At 39.4% G+C, this 18205-nt stretch overlaps 1 protein-coding gene across 9 annotated transcripts in view; it reads left to right on the top strand.

Annotated features, from left to right (window-relative positions):
• RALGAPA1 (Ral GTPase activating protein catalytic subunit alpha 1) overlaps window positions 1–18205 on the top strand; it is a 678446-nt gene that overhangs the window by 427843 nt on the left and 232398 nt on the right. For all 9 annotated transcript variants that reach the window (XM_033952521.1, XM_033952520.1, XM_033952524.1 and 6 more), the window contains 2 exons: window positions 6846–6917; window positions 10346–10469. In XM_033952521.1, coding sequence (XP_033808412.1) covers window positions 6846–6917; window positions 10346–10469 — 196 coding nt within the window. The remainder of the gene's footprint in view (window positions 1–6845; window positions 6918–10345; window positions 10470–18205) is intronic.

Consider the following 18205-nt stretch of genomic DNA (forward strand, 5'->3'; position numbering starts at 1 on the left):
AAGCGCGGAAAGTTCACTCCTGCCCGCTGCACCTCTGAACTACCAGGGATCGGCAGAGGAGGTACAAGGACAGAGCAGAGAGGGGGGACAGGGTGCATAGCCTGGCAGTGGCCCGCAATAATTCTAGGAGGAGGGCGCTGGTCCAAATATAAACCGGACCCCCATTTTTGGGCCAATTTTTTGTAGTACCTTTGCTAAAAAAACAACACAGTATTTTGCTGAAAACAACACAGAGTCAAGAAAAGGTTTGACAATGGAAAAACCCTATTATGAAAATGAATAATCAGAGGTTCATTTTTTATTATTCTGTGCCTTATATAAAAAAAAAATTAATAAGATTTGGTGTTAAGGGGCCTTCAGACAACTTTAAAACCTTTGCCCCTGCTGTCAGTGTTGACGATTTTTCAGCCTTCTTTCTACTTCACCACAGTCTCATCCTTTCCAGCTGGCCCTGACTCAGGGGCTATATACACAAAAAAAGAAAAGAAAAACAATACCAATAAACTACCAGAATGTTTTCTTCCTCTCATTTAGAAATATTGGGCCTGAAGTTGGATTTCCAGTGACTTGGACTTTTCTGTAGTGCTGATTGATCTCTATAGGTACCAGTGGACATCGACATCAAATAGCATCAGTGACATATCTAGCATCGAGTCTATTTGATGCATGCCTTTTATTGACACCATTGCAGTGGACATAGACTTTGAATAGCATCATTGGCATATATAGCATCGAGTCCATTTGATGCATGCCTCTCATTGACGCCATCATTCTTCGATGTAGGCTGTCATTTCTGAAGCTCATCGTCTATTGAGGCAACCATGCTTCGAAACCTGCTGCACCTTCTGTACCAGTTAGCAGCATATGGTACCAGTGCCTCCTCGTCATAGATTGAGACCAGAGTCATTGGCATTTTCAACATCGGGTCTCTCAATGCATGCCTTTCATCGATGCCATCATTCTCAATGCAGGCTGTCAATTCTGGAACATGCTACCTATACAGGTATTAACACTTAAGACACCCTGCTGCACATATGGTACAGTACCAACATGCTGGCATATAGTACTGGTATATCTAATCATTTTCTTCAACGTCAAAGGAGATGCATTGAGTTAACCTCGACAGCATCGTTGGTACTGGCACATGAGCCATGGTACCAGTGCACTCCTTCTGGGATCAGATGAATATTGATGACATTTTCCAGTTGCATTCGACGCTGATGCTATTGAATCCTTTGGAACTAGCCCATGCTGAATATAGCAAATCAGAAACTACTTACAATCAGACCTGGCTAGTATCTGGATAGCAGACCACCCGAGGAGCTACACTGTGCTTGGGTGAAAGCAATGGCAAACCACTCCTGTACCTGATGGTGAGACATTACAAGGTGTATTCCTCACTGTGCATGTTGCTTTGAGTCAATGGCCAACTCAGTGGCCTGATCCATCCCTCATCTTTTCTTTGAAAGAGTTCTTCTCGACACTTCTCAACCCAAAACTTCTGAGACATTAGCTATAGCTTCTGACCTGTCTTCACACATATTACTGAAAGCACTGAGTGTGAATCCATGTTGTTAGTGCCAGGATCCTCTGAAATCCCATCAAATCCCTCTTCTCCTCCCTTTTTCCTTCAGTATGTCAGTCACCTCAGGAAAGCTCTCCCTCTCCCTGAACTTAGAGCACGGATCCTTGATCCATTTGATTACAGTAAGCTTACTCTTCTTCAGGATGTGCTCTCTAAGAAATGGGAGATTCCTCTTTCTCTTCTGTTGCTCCTAATATGTTTGAGTGTCTTTGACCTTCAATTGAAATTTTCCGGATTTCCAGCTGTACATGCTGATCTTCCTGAGTCGAATCATTGATTTCTCCATAATCTACGCTTTGACACTGGAACTTTTTCTCATGGATCTCTGCTGCACATACTCACATTCGCAACTTCATTGAATATTTTTGCAGGAATCCACCAGGGGTGTAGAGCCTTTAAGATGGAATTCCCCGTTTTTGTGCACTATAACCATGAACTGAACAGGACATGTTTTTTCTGCATGGTTTGGAGCCTATAAAGCATGGCATGACTCTTCTGTTTGTTACTCCATCATGCTCACTCCATCCAAGCTGTAAAATGGGTTGGGATGTATCGTCTATCCCATCCATTACAACAACTCTGCTTATTACATTAGCAGGATTCTGACAGAGAGATCCAACCTTGGTGTAGCATCTGCTAAGTTGGCTCCCCTCCCATATTTCTCTGCTGAGGCTCAAAGATGGAGAATACTATCTAGATGATTCACTGATTGAGTTGCCTCACCAGGATCAAACAGGTTTTTCAACATGCCTTTATGCTACTTCAGTACTCCAGGAGATATTCACACTATTCTTTTAGAATATCTTACCCTACTGCCCATTTACTAATAGAAAATTTCAGTGTTAAGATCAACCTTCATCTCCATCTTCTTCTTTATTCTAAAGACCTTGGAAACTTGGGTCTAACTGTAGGGGAGGAGGAGGCCAGTGCATATCCTATTTAGGATGGTTTTGCTTTTATAAGCCTAGACCTGTTCTTAAGCCTTTCCTCGTCCATAATGTGACGTTCACTGCAGCTGGCTAGACTATGAACAGGTTCGCACTCGTATCTTTTAATCAGACCGTTATTGTTTTCTACTGGTTCTACTGTTATGGAGTATACCTAAGAACAGACACAAGAAACAAGAATGTGCATCTGCTCCTTCACAGAATAGTCATGTGGAGGGTTCTGTATACCGACTCTAGTCCATATTCAATTTCTAGCTCTATTACCAGTTCCAAGTCCCTACCCTACTGATGTAATATATTTCTCTAACATTCACTTTCATGCCTGACTTTCCATTCTCTATGACTCACAAGACCCAACAGGGCTTCCTTCCTGGCTAAGACCGAGAGCATATAAACTCTTTCCACCAGTGGAATAATCAAAATCTCTGCTGGTGAGTAAAGTATGCTCAACTTCAAATGATTTACAATCAAAATCTATCTCGGTTATCTGACAATGCTACCGTTCACATCAAGTTACATTCCTCTTATTTTTTTTACTTAGGAACTCTGCCTGCCGTAACTTCTATGCACTCCCTCTTCAGGGTTCCAAAGTTGACTCTGCATCTCTTGTGTGGTACTATTATTTTCATTCCCCCACAACAATATGTCTGCTTTCTTCCACTCCTAGTATCCATCACATGTTTTCAGTTGGAATTAAAGTATGTGCTTTCCATGGTTTATCTGTCTTATATTGCTTCAGTGCAAAATTTTATGCCTTGTACTGAGTCTACAATTCTTTTCATCTGGGCTACTGAACTTTGTTCTGTACTACCAGCCTTTCCATCTTTTCTTGCAGAGTTTCCCTTACTCTCATATTATCTGTAAACAATACTTTCTGGTTCCACGGTTCCTCTATTTCTCTCTACTGCTTTGTGCCACCTTCTTTGTGCAGCCCTGCCTACCTCTCTTGCTTCTCAATAAAAACTTATGAAGCAATTTTAACTCACAGGCTCATTGCCTCTATCCATTTTATTTGGTCACCTTCACCTACGGTGCTCCTTCAGGGGTAAACTAATAGTTTGTTATCAAGCAGTTCATTTAACAGGCTTGACTTTATTGTCTAGTTTGTTTTTTCTATTCTCATTGAAAAACAAACATTGGGAGCAGAATAGAACTGTCTTTTGTTCATTCTACAGTTTACTTCCGTTAGTATATGCATTTTCTTGCTATACTTTTCCGCTAATCGCAACCAAATTATGGTAGTTCTTTTTTACTCTATTCCTTCCTTTCATGAAGACAAGGTCAAATATCTCTTACTTGATTCTCAAGTTTCTGAGCTCACTACTCTCTTCTTCATTCAGTAGAAGATGAGACTGGTTTCTGCAATAACTATGTATATCCTTTTCTTTGTTTTCCTTCCATATGGGGATATCCTACATTTCCATTCCCCGTTCACCAATGGTTTTCCTACCTTTCTTTGCTGTTTTTCCTTTTTTCCAGCATATTTATTAAGAAGTACTACTACTTCTTGCCATCCTTGCACTGACTGGTCATTCTCAAGACATAACTGAGCTCTCTAACAGCCTTCAAGGGGAAATTCTTTAACATGTGGCTTTGCTTCCAGTCCACCACTATTTCTTTCTATGTTCCACAATACCATTTTTCTCTCCTTACTACTATGTTTTTCTTAGTTTTCTGGAAACTATACTACGACTAGGAACCATGCTTTCCTTTTGCTTGACAAAATTCCCTTTCACTCCCATCTATGTCTTCCTGAGTCACACCTGGGTTTTCCTGCTCTTTTTGGTCTGGTTGTCCATATATGTACATTTGCCAGTACCCATTTATTCTTTTCTTATTGTATCTTTCTGGTGTCTTCCTCAGCTATTCTTGGATTCCCCTGCTGCTATGAGGTCGTCTAGTATTTACAACTTTAATTACTTAATATTACCTGGGTTCTTCCCTTTATCCTCTTCTTGAGGATAGGGTTCATCGGCTTAGTCTGTATTTATTTCCTTCCCTTGCCTCTGCCTTCTTGTCTTAGACGGTATACATGATTTCCTTACAAGGCAACAAACGTTTATATTGATTGAGATTGATTCTTGAGCTTGAGATTAATTCTTGGTATAGGAAAAGTGATTGTATTGCTATTATTGTCAGGCTGGTATCTTATTTTGATTTTATACTGAATATGATGTATATTGCTGTTGTTTTTTTATAAGATGTCTAAAATGTTGTTGTACCTTGAAAAAGGTGGATTATAAATAAACCATATTTCTGTAGAAGCCAACTCTTCCTCCATCCCCTTGGCTACAGCTTGGGAGTCCCATATGTTGCCTGTTGTCTAAAGATAAAGCAAAGTTACTTACTGTAACAGGAGTTATCTAGAGACAGCAAGCAGATATTCTCACAACCCCTCCACATCCTCTGGTTGGTTTCTTCACTTAGGCATTGAACTGAAGACCTCACGAACTGGCGTTGGGTGGGAAGGCACTCGCACATGCTTGGTGCAGGCTGTCTCGAAGCTATGCTAAAAGCTTAAAGTGGCAGTACACTTTACCACTGTCCTTACCAGGGCTCTGCAGTTGGCATCATCCACTTATGAGAATATCTGCCTACTGTCTCTGAATAACACCTGTTACGGTAAGTAACTGTGCTTTACATGTTAGATTACTAAGCAACAATTTACCAGCAATTCTGTGTGAAGCAAATTATTCTTCTAGCTGCAATTTAAGCCTTTCACTATAATTCAGCTCTTTCATCCAACTACATTTATCTCTTTTTCCTTTTCTTCAGATATAGGATACATCTCGGGCAAAGAATGTTCGCACTTACTGGCATATGGCCCCCTAAATCATGCTTAATAATATTATTTACTTCACTTGCTTTTCTAATGGCATATGCAGTTTGTATTTTTTGTTGGAATTGTGTGATTTTAAACCATAAAGTACACCATTACTGGTTAGCATAGTATATAAAATTTATGAAATGAAATGCAATACAAGCTTATGTTGTCTTTGTAAAATACATAGTAACATAATAAATGATTGCAAATGAAGATGGCCAGAGTTGTATTCCTGCCATTCCATGCAGTTTACCCCCTCCCTTATACACTCCCTTGTCATTAAGGTTGTACTTGCCACTATGTGCAGATTACCTCCTTTTATGCACTTTTATTTGTGTGATATGTTTACATTTTGAGTTCTAATGAACAAAATCAACCCTAGATTGGATCCCTGAGGTACTCCACTACTCCACTTTCTTCTAAGTTGATTCCATTACCTCCAGTCCCTGTTGTCTGTCAGACAACTAGTTTCTGATCCAGTTTACTGCTTTGAGTTCCATCCTGAAGCTGCTCATTTTATTTATGAGCCTCCTGCTGAAATCTAACTAGACACATCCAGTTTTTTGTTACCCAGTCAAAGAAATTAGGTTTGTTTTGCGTGATCTATCTTTGGTGAAGCCATACTGTCTTGGATCTTGCATTCAATTGGATTATAGAAAGTTAATTACCCTTTCCTTCGGCAACATGTCCATTATCTTTCCCACCACTAAGGATAAGCCTTACTGGCCTGTTGTTTCCCATCTCATCTCTGTTCCATTTTGTGAAGTGGAACCCGTCAGCCTTTCTCCAATAGATCTTCCTCCATTTCTAAGGATCTATTAAAATGATCCGTAGAACATCCATTCCCATTCCAGTTCTTGGAGCACACCTAATCCCATCAGGTTTTCAGAATATCCACAAGATAGATTTGCATGCACTTCCTCAATTTCATCCAAATCTAACTCATATGAATATTCATTGTGGATATCCTGAAAACATCTGCGCCACAAGAACAATTTTACTCAGGAAAATATTTTCTCCATTTATTGCCCTCCTTTTAACATGATTAAAAATCATCATGATGTGCCCAGTTTAGGCTTTTTAGATCATTTAAGTTCTGCCAAGAGAAGGGAAATAACATATGAAGATTTCATTTCTAACTCCAGACAAGTGGTTTCCATGAAAACATACCAGTAGAAAAGTAGGCACAAATGTCTATGGGCATGTACCCACAAGTTCTAAATAAAAATGCCTGTGTACTTTTGTTTAAAAAATTGGTGTAAGTCCACAAATTGAAATTTCCTACACATTTGAAAATCATACCATAATTACATCATGATGCTGTACTCTGAGGAGTTCAGTAGACACATTTTCTAATTTCACAGTAGTAATGTCTCTCTTACGTAATTGCATTATAGAAACATGATGGCAGATAAAGGCCAAATGACCCATCTAGTCTGCCCATCCCCAGTAACCATTATCTCTTTAATTGTAAACACTTCCATTTTAGGCGGAGCTTTCATCTTCTAAAGAAAAATGAAAAACTTCTTCGGGAGCTTAGGAACTTGGATTCAAGACAGTGGTAAGTTTAGAAAAAAATGCAAAAGAGTCAAAGGGTCTTAATAGCATTTTTATTTCTTCCCAATACCTTTTTGCTTTTTTTTTCTATATTGTTTTATTTTATTAGCTCTCCAATTTTATTTCTTTATTTTATTAGCAGTTCAATTTTTCTCCCTGTTGAATTTCCATATAAATTGGAGTAGGCCTATTTTGAACCATGAGCGCATAGTTTCATATAAAGAAAACTTCCACTGTATATCAACCCATAAAATCTCTGTCTTGTCTTATGATCACATGACCAAAAAAGCCTCAGAGGAAACAGGGTGGTGTTTAGTGATCAGGCTCATGCTCCCTTTCTTTAATCATAGGCTTAAAAAAACTCCCTATTTTTTTAAATATAAAAGCTGTCTCAAGCCATGCAGCTTCATAAGTTCTTTATATGAGTATTATCAAAAATATAAATTTTACTCTTTCTGCATCCAGTGTCCATTATATACAACAAGCTCTGTTATTGCAGTTAATCAAGGGTTCTGTATTTTTGATAATATTGATTTAAAGAATTAATGAAGCTGCATGGTTTCAGAGAGCTTTTATATAAAAAATGGGAAGGATTTTATAAGCCTGTGATTGAAAAAAGGGAGAATGAACTTGATTGCTAAACACTCCCCCATATTTTCTTTGAGGTTTTTTCCTATGATAAATGTTGGTCATGTGATCATAAAATAAGATTGATTGAGATTTTATGGGTTGATGTACAGCGGAAGTTTTCTTTATATGTTGATTTGCTAGGAACTACTGTCCTCAAATTTTTATAGAGTGTATTTCTATAAAGCTTCAGTCTAATGGGGTATTTCCCATTTTTTAACCCCTCTCTGACTAGAAAAAGTAGTAAAACCCAAAACTGAGACAAATATAACCTTACTTGGAATAGTTTTAAAGGGTATTGGGAAGGACAATGTTTGATTGGGTAAAACATATTCGGAGGGGGGGAGGGGATATTGGTATAAGTATAGGAATTTGTGTACTCAAGTATACACACTGCTGCATCCTTTTTTACCTGGTATATGTTTGCACCCCAAATCTGCTCAGCAAGTGTCACTGGAGCAACAACTGGAAAACTTAATTCCAGGACTAGAAGTCTTAAGATATTTCTGAATGCCTTTTAAGTGTATTTAACAACTTAGGTGGTATTGCTGTTTTCAAGATGCATTCATCCATATTCATGCATGTACTTTCATATGTAAAACTAAACAACACAGACGGGCAGGAAATGAGAGCCACACAAAGACGGCAAAAGACTAGAAGTAGCTACTTCCAGAAATTTTTCTCACCTATTATCCTTTTCCCCATGGATATATACACTTACAAAACTGGGATCAGTCCTGGAACCAGTGACTGAATTAGCACCAGTAGCGCAGGATGTTGAGATTCATGGAGCAGTATACATTCCTCCCCTTTCTGGCTTCGATATGTAAGATGGAGCCTGGAAGAGGATAGTGCACAGATGACTCTCTACATCAGTGGCGGGGTGAGGGGACGGACTGACCCAGGTGCCGTTTTGGTGGGGGCACTGGCACCTCTCTGCTCCTCATGCCATGCTTGTGCCTTCCTCCCCCTCCCTCCCCCCCAGATACCTCTTTAAATCTTCACCAGCATGAGCAACTTCTCCGACCTACTGCTTGCGCCAGCTTGGCTCTCCTCTGAAATTACTTCTGCATCATGGGGTCAAGAAGTGACATCAGAGGCAAAGCCAACACCTTCGCGAACAGCAGACCAGAAATGTTGCTTGTGCTGGCAAAGACTTAAAGAGGTATAGGGGAGGGGGGATGAGAAGGGCGCAAATGTGGTGGGGAGCTCGGAAGAAGCGGAGAGGGGTACCGACTACCCTCGCTACACCATTGCTCCACATCTTAACACCCTTTTACTGCTGTTACAACTGTCATCGGGCCTATGCTGATCTAACTTTAGTATGCATGTCTACCAGGAAGGAGATCCATGGAAAGCCAGATTAGTGGGAAGAATTTGGCCACAGCAGAATGAGGAAACTTACAATTATAGTTGAATGTAAGTTTCCTCGTTCTGCTGTGGCTGTACCACATTAGGAAGGTATAAATTTGTTTATAAGAGCCTATTTTATAGGCATATTTTTGAATATTTTATTGATGTTCTGTTATGAAATTCACCTCCCCCTTGTTTTTTTATTTTTATCAATAAAAGCAATTTAGATCCCTTTCTCCCCATCATGCAGGGTATAGAATACAGGGTAATTGTTTAAAATTGCTTTTGCACCCAAATTAAAATGTTTCCCACTGATGAAAACACAGAGGACTAATCATTTAAAAAGATGATGTGGGGTGATAAATTGTTCCCTAGGACAACTGCTTTTTAACAGAAAGATGAACTGCATTGTAGATATCAATAAAAAAAGAAATGTTCCATATCTTTAGACTAGGAGTGCCCAAATGGTCGATAGTGATCGACCAGTAGATTGCAAAGGCAACGCGAGTCGATCGCGTTGCCTTTGCGATCTTTTTCTCCCTGCTGCTTCCCCAAGCCAGGCCTGACACGTACAAACGTCAGATTCACAAGACTTCACCTCTGATGTCAATTCTGACATCGGAGAGGAAATTCTGGGCCAGCCAATCGCTGCCTGGCTGGCCTGGAACTTCCTCCCCGACATTAGAATTGGCGTCGGAGGTGAAGTCTTGTGGGCCCGACGCTTGTATGCGCCAGGTCTGGCTCGGGGAAACAGCAGGAAGAAGTCGATGTGGTAGCTTAGGAGTGGGGGTAGGGATAGAATTGGGGAAGTGGAGAAATTGGCATGATGGCTTGAGCGGGGGCAGGGGGGAGAGAAAGAAGGACAGAAAGAAAGAAATATTGGCTTTACAGAAGAAGGAAGTGCAACCAGAGACTCATGAAATCACCAGACAAAAAAGTAGGAAAAATTATTTTATTTTCAATTTAGTGATCAAAATGTGTCCATTTTGAGAATTTATATCTGCTGTCTATATTTTGCACTATGGCCCCCTTTTATTAAACCGCGATAGTATTTTCAGTGCAGGGAGCCTATGAGCATCGAGAGCAGCGCAGGGCATTCAGCGCAGCTCCCTGCGCTAAAAACCGCTATCATAGTTTAGTAAAAGGGGAGGGGGTATATTTGTCTATTTTTGTATAGTTGTTACTGAGGTGACTTTGCATATTTTAAAGTCATCTGCCTTGACCTCTGAAAAAACTCCGAATACAAATGATAATTAACGTTTTCTCTGCGTACAGTGTGCTTTGTGTTTTTTAAAATTTTATTGTTGGTAGATCATTTTGACTTGGTCATTTTAAAAGTAGCTCACAAGCCAAAAAAGTGTGGGCACCCCTGCTTTAGACCTTTACCATCAACATGTCTGTGGTACCACCTGAGTGTTAGTGAATATGTGGCCCTGATCTTTTATTTTGCAGCCGAGAAACACACAAGATTGCAGTGTTCTATGTTGCAGATGGACAAGAAGATAAGCACTCCATTCTTTCTAATACTGGAGGAAGTCAAGCCTATGAAGACTTTGTAGCAGGTCTTGGTTGGGAGGTAAGATTTAGGTTAACCTATTCATTGTAAAAATAAGAAAATTCTGTGAAAAATGTTGGCTAAGTTTTATGGGAGAGGTAAAATATATATTTTTCTTTTTGATCTTCATTTTCTCTGCTTTTATTTTCTTCTTACAAGTTGAGAGATGAGTAAAAGATTAACTTTTCTGCTTGGGTAGATTCCATAAATAGGTATTTATTTATTTCCCCAACGAGCTCAGAACGGGTTATAGGTAATGCCTAAATAACAAACAAAAAATATTAGTGGATCTTTGGGAAGTAAGCAATTTGAAATCAGATGAATTCATATAATCTCTCCCCACTAGACTATCAGAGGGAAGAAAAGAAAGCTCCATCTTAGTTAAACCAACATATATTAGATATTTCTCAATCAGTTAAAGAAGATTTTGAGCAGCATGTTAGAAAGGACATGCAGATTGGAATTGGGACATTCAGGTTGTGATAGCTCAAGTTTTGTCCAGTATTTTAGAATAGAGTCTGCTGATGTAGAACCTGTTCTAAGATACATGATGAATTGGATGTTTATGTGTTAGTTACTTGTAGCAAGAGCTCCATTCCAGAAACAAAGATGTATGAGAGTATTTAACATTAAATGAAGAGATAGATATAATAGGCATCTCAGAGACCTGGTGTAAGGAGGATAGCCAGTGGTTACCCTCTGTTACCAAGGTACAAATTATATTACAATGACCAAATTGGAGGGGAATGGTGCTATATGCTAAAGAGCAAAATAAAAATTCAGCATGTAACAGGCAATGTGGAATCCTTATGGATAGAATTTCCATATGTGAGGGGATAAAGAAGACTGGTAGGGCTATATTAACCAGGCCAGACTGAACAGACATCATGAAGAAATGTTAATAGAAGTTAGGAAGGCTAGGAAATTTGGCAATAGTATAATAATAGGTGATTTTAATTACACAAATAGGGGAAAGACCTGTATCTCCTAGGAAAATCAAACCAAAAGCAGTCATAAGCGGTCAGTGACTCAACTGTTTGGGGAGGTAAAGTGGGCAGAGCTAAGGCAGGATGGAATGGAGTGTGATGGGCAATTTAAAATCCTTAGGATGAGGAGGTAATACCTACCTCAGCAGTAAAGGAGCAGTAGGGGTATTTTTTTTAACTCAGCAGAGAACATAAGAGCATAGGAATTACCATACTGGGACAAACCAAAGGTCCATCAAGCCAGTATCCTGTTTCCAACAGTGGCCAACCCAGGTCCCAAGTACCTAGTGTGACAGGGAGGCCTCTAGGGACCCACTTAGGGTTCCCTACAAGATCAAAAGCTAAAAACGTGACCTTTAACACCACTTCTGCAGTGTCTCCCAGGCATACTGCGGTATAATCCCCTGAGGATTTTGGAATTAACTAGGCCACAGCCTGAGTACTATTTCAGTTGAGCACACGTGAGGTATCCCATGATGGTGTGCTGGCAGGGGTTTGCTTACCTTTGGCTTGCTGTGTAAAGCGCTGGAGAATTTTCTCCCTTCGCTGACCTCTCACACAAATTTATTATTTAATTGAATTCACTGTTTGTGGCTTTTCACACAAGCCTTTAATTATCATATTACCACTCAGAACTTATTGACTTTTTTACTGTCTGTATGTTTTTGTCAGTTTAAACAAAAGACAAAGAAATGAAAACAATAAGGTTTTATTGATTATTTTAAAGTAGTAGCCTAGCATGCATACAAATCAGGAACAGGAACTGTACCATTTTAAAAATATGAACCACATTCTTTGGTAGTTTTAAAACAAAAACAAAGCTTAACTATATGAACAAAAACAAAAGCTGGAAAACCTAAAACAGTTTATGTATTAAACTTGGAATATAGTTGTAAAGTAGAATAGCTGTTAAAAGCAATCCAAAACTAACTCAATGTAGTGTTGTTCTAAGAAACAGAATTGCTTCTGCCAAATCCTCTTTCATAGAAGCTCTTAAATCTGACTTGATTATTTTTAGAGCTGAAAATAGTCTTTCAACACTGACTTGGGTGGGTGGCATTGCTGTTACGGTTCTAGCCATATCACTAATAATCTCGGGATAAACAAGAATGGTTTCTTCTACAGTTCTGAAAAGCGATCATACTTTCTACTTCTTTTAATTCTTTAAAAACTCCTGCTGGAATCTCTTTATTTGGACATTTTCTGGTCATTTATCTTTCACACATATGCGACATTGCTTTACTGAATTCAATATAATAATAATAGCTTTATTTATATCCAGCCATACCTTTCAGTTCAAAACAGTTTACAAGAGAGGCTGCAGGAATGCAGTGAAGTTACATCAAGAGCATGAAGTAGGAGTAAACAAATATGCATGCAGCATAATTATATATTGTATTTTAATATTGTACTTGAATATTTTTAATAATTGTATTACTTTTATTATATAATTTTAGATTGTACGTAGGTAGTGTGTTCTATGAAACTGTACCATGTGCTGAAATGTCTCAGTATTCTCCTGTTGTGAATTGCCCAAAACTACTGGTTGGGCGGTATACAAGAAAATAAATTATTATTATTCAAAAATAAGCAATGGTTCAGAAGTTACAGCTATTTTACGCAAAACATAGTTTCCCGTGCAACATTTAAAAAATTTGCCCGCATTTCGGTGTAGATGGATGAAAATGCCCTCAAACAATGTGTTAATTATGACAATTGTTTGTGAAATGGAACATTTGAACTTGCTGTATTTTTTAAAATTATAATTTATTATAATTTAAATTTATCAGGAGTCTGAGTCGAGTTGGTACATTTTTATCGACTCTGACTCCAGGTACCCAAAATTATCTCCAACTCCTTGATTCTGACTCCAAAGCCATGGTTCTAGTCCATATGGATTATCCTGCTCCAGCTCAAAAGGAAAAAGAACCAAACATTTTCTTCTTTTGCTCCTTTCACAGCTAACTAGGCTCTTACATTACCTGGACTGGCAACGAGCTCAAATTTATCAGACAGCCTGGAGGGTAGTGCTGTTTAAAAACCACTACAGCTACCAACTTATAGTGTCCAGGTATTTTAGCTTTTCTTTGTAAAAGCATTTCACAGACCCGGAGCATTAATAAAGGACAAAAAGAAAACCCCAAAACCTTGTCAAAACTTTCCATTGTAGCAAACAAAACTGTTAGAACTCTGGCCCAGATTCACTAAAGATAGTGACTCAATTGCTGTTGGCCGATTTTCAAACAGCAATTGATTCACTATCAAGTATGCATGCAAATCATTTGCACAGAGGTGCAAATCATTTGCATGCAAACTCACCGACTCAATCGCTCATTGAGCGATTGAGTTGGTGTAGAGCCCTGACAGTAGTTACAGGAGAAGTAGCCTCCTGTCTCTGCTGTCAGGGCTTCTGCCAGGTTTTTTTTTTTTTCTTTTATTTGTGTGTATTACACACGCAAAATATCTGCCCAATTTAAAAAAAGTAAAATAAGCCCCCCTCTCCTGACAAAGCACCCCCTCCCTACCTTAGAAAGAACTTAACAAGATGTCATCAGCAAAGGCTAATACTTTTACCCACTGCCCTCCTAGATCTACTTCTTGCACATTGCCATACTTCTGCACAGTCTGAAGCAGGGGCTCCATGTATAGTAGGAAAAGCAAGGGTGACAGGGGGCAACCTTAGCTGGTTCCCCGGTAAATAGGGAAGAGAGGTGTAGACTGGCCATTCACTAACACAGAAGCCTCCAGACAATGATATAACATCTCAATAGCCTGGATAAACCATTCAGAGATACCTACTTTATGTTGATCATTATGTTGGACATATTCTTCATGCTTAGATTGTAGAAAAGCTTGGAAATGTTTATCATGCAATAGATAAGAAGGAAACCTCCACCTGGCTATAACAGAGTGAGACAAATTTGCATCAAATTCTGCCCCACAAAATAACATGATCAGAGATGATTATAGGGCCTATGTCTGCCTTGAGGACACATGAAAAAAGATTCTTAGATACTAATGTATAATCTATACAAGACATAAAGCCATGGGCCCTAGATAAATGAATAAATGAGTATAATCTTTTACTGATGGGTTCAAGAGATGCCAGGGATCCACATAAGAAAGGCAATCCTTTACGGGTGCCTAACACATTCTCATAATGCATGGAGGATCTATCAAGTAATGAATCTAGCGCCTGGTTAAAATTACTAGCAAGGACCACTGGAAGCTGTTGGCGCTGTGTAGATAGTTGTACAAGTTTGTGAAAAAAAAGCATGCTCGTAATTGTTAGATGCATAAATTGTGAATAAATAAAAGGCTAAACCTGGAGTCTGTACTTGTAGTCCTTTTGGATTTGTTTGACCTGGCCTGTAAATTCTTTACACTCCAGAACTGCCACTCCTGCACACAAGCTAAGTCAACTGCATGGTGTTTAATTTGAGAGAGGATTATTTGCTGATGACGCTAAACTGTGCAACATAGTGGGCAAAAGCACAGTGCCCAACAGTATGACGCAGGACCTACTCTTACTGGAACAATGGGTCCGCAACTTGGCAACTGAGTTTTAATGCCAAAAAATATAAGGTTATGCACCTTGACAGCAGAAATCCATGCAGTACTTACACTCTGAATGATGAGACCTTAACAAGAGCTGCTGCAGAACGGGACCTAGTAGTAATCATTAGTGAAGATATGAAGACTGCCAATCAAGTAGAGAAAGCTTCATCCAAGGCTAGGCAAATGCTGGGTTGCATCCGAAGTTCAGCCGAAAGCCCGAAGTTGTAATGCCATGTTACAGGTCCATGGTGAGATCTCCATCTGGAATATTGTGTTCAGTTTTGGAGGCCACATTATCAAAAGGATGTGCTGAGAATGGAGTCGGTTCAGGGAATGGCCACCAGGATGGTCTCAACACTCAAGGATCTCCCATATGAGGAACGTCTAGGTAAGTTACAGCTATACTCTCTCGAGGAACGCAGAAAGAGGGGAGACCTAATAGAGACGTTCAAATATGTTACTGGCCGTATTGAGGTAGAAGAAGATATCTTTTTCCTTACAGGACCTACAGCAACAAGAGGGCATCCATTGAAAATCAAGGGTAGGAGATTTCATAGCGACACTAGGAAGTATTTCTTCATCAAAAGGGTGGTTGATCGTTGGAATGATCTTACATTTCAGGTAATTGAGGCAAGCAACGTGTTCAATTTTTAGAAAAAATGGGAAAAGCATGTGGGTTCACTTCGAGGAAATGCTTAGGGGGAAGGGTCCTTAGAGTGGGCAGACTTGTTGGGCTGGTGGCCCTTTTCTGCCGTCATGTTCTATGTTTCTATGATTTTAGTTTGTTTTATTGGTGATGTAATCCCCAAAACATTCCAAGTAACAAGTTTTAATTAGAGGAAGGCATTGAAAATTAGACACAATTGCACAATACAATAGCCAATCAGTAAAGCATCCCAGGTACCTAGCCTTCACCCAGGACATCAGTAACATGAACAAGAACTGGGAAAAAAATGGAGGCCAGAGATTCAGCATAACAGCAGAAGAACCCTGTTGCAATAATTGCAAGCAATCATCAAACAACCAGCATAATAGCAAGATAACACATTGAAAAATCACTAAAGAATGCGACAGTTTTCCCCCTAGTCATTTTTACCACCTGACCCCTCCTCCCACATTATTCCCCCTTCCCAACAAAAGCCCCCAAACAGATATAAACACCTAGACTTCACTATTATTCCTGAAGGCCCAGGCAAACAGCATGGGTATTTCAATATGTCCCACTATGCCCATAAATCTTCCCTTCCCATAAGTCCCCAATCTTCACATAAGTCATACCCAGATGTGAACGGGTACTCCACCCAACCTATCCCACTGGGCCTTCCCATATCCCTACAGACAGACCCTCACAATCCTCCCTATATCCACACACGCCACTCAAAGTTGGTTATTAAATAACAGACTAAATCCCCATCCATTCACAACACATGCAAGGAGCGGGATATATAGAAAAGCAGTAGCTTTAGGATCCGAAGAATGGGAACACGTGGTAGCAGAGTACTTTCATCCACATCATAACATGTGCTAGAGGATGTGCCACGTGAACCCAATGGAGTTCCCTACCAGAATATTTCCCAATCTAATGGAAAGTTATCTACATACACGGCAGCCGGGAGAGATCCAAGATGGCGACAGCATAGAGGAGCGTTTCTGAGCTAGCGATTAGAGCTCTCGCTGTTTCCTCGAGAAATGCCTCATACAAAGAGAAAAGGGAATGTGCGACCTGAACACTTGGCGGCCGGCACTTCCCTATCTGCTCAACGTTCCATGCGAAGTTTCATCTTCACTTCGTCCTCACAAGTACCCAGAGCTCAGTCTGCTGTATCTTCTGCGGGAGGAGCCGCCGAAGAGCTGGACTTCGATATTTCACTCTCCCCTCAGAGCTCTGTTCCTCCGCTGCCTCCAGCTCCTGCCACGGCACAGCTGGTGGTTCCTGGTGAGGAGTATTTGTCCGGGGAGACCCCAATCCAAGGGGGAACTGCTGAAAGATTTGGAGAGGAGCATGGAGAGCTGGGAAGGGTAGTCCAGGCTACTACCCAGCTAGTGAAATCAGCAGAAATCACCTTGGAGAGCATTTGGGAAGCTCTCCAGACACTATAACACCTCAGTATCAAGGACTTCAAGTGAAGTTTCAGCGTTAGTAAGTACAGTTGATATTCTGGGTAAGAAATTGGATGGAACAAAAGTAGAATTTTCTCTAGAATTGAGAAAGATCTCAGACAAGACAGAGAAACTTGAAGACAACGTCTGGCATGGTAAAGGAAAGAATTGCTCTTAACAGGAAGATTGAACAAATAGAAAACTTCAATCGCAGATTGAATATAAGAATTCTGAATTTTCTTAAATCTCTGGTGATGACTCCCATTGAACTTTTGAAAAAATATCTGTCTGAAATTTTAAACTTTTCCTCTGATAATATTTCACCAGTAAATCGTATCTACTATTTGCCAAAGAAAAAAGAAATGGGATCTGAACCAGTGAATTTACAACTAAGTCCTGCTAATACTCCTTTAAATGTTACGGGTTTATTGGAATCTACTATTAATGAAAATACTGAAAGAGCAACCTTATTGGTTTCTTTTGTGTTTGAACAGGACGTTAATGCTGTCTTCAATATGCGCTTTAGAAATCCTCAGGTACCATTTTGCGGTAAAAAAGTCTGGATATTTCCAGACGTTACCAGACAAACGCAAGAACGAAGAAAATTATTTCTTGCCATGAGACCTGAAGTGGTTTCCTTTGGTGCCTCATTTTTGCTCTCCTATCCTTGTAAATGTTTGATAAAATATGTGTTCTTTTCCCCAGAACAACTAAGGGCATTTATTGATATGAAGAAATTGATTACTGGGATTGCTTAGTGTTATTGAACAGTTTAATTTGAAATGTGGGATAACTGTTAAGCCATACCTTAATACTTGTTTTCTAAGCTAGAATAATCTCCTCTTTATTTTCACTTGGATTTCTCGATTTTTGATTGATTGTGGTCTAAGAAAGACTTATGGATTAATTATATTTTTTGAGTTTCCTGTTTGTATAATTTGTTCTCTATTTCCTAATAAGTTTGTTCTTGGATATAATTTTTTAAATCCTTAATAAAAAGAAAGTTAAAAAAAAAGAAAGTTATCTACACACACAACAATAACATATCACTCCTACAAAACTCAGACACTCAATCATCCCACTCATACTTTCTATCACACAATTCAATGAAAC

Source organism: Geotrypetes seraphini, chromosome 7, assembly GCF_902459505.1.
Source record: "Geotrypetes seraphini chromosome 7, aGeoSer1.1, whole genome shotgun sequence".
In the NCBI taxonomy this organism is placed as follows: domain Eukaryota; kingdom Metazoa; phylum Chordata; class Amphibia; order Gymnophiona; family Dermophiidae; genus Geotrypetes; species Geotrypetes seraphini.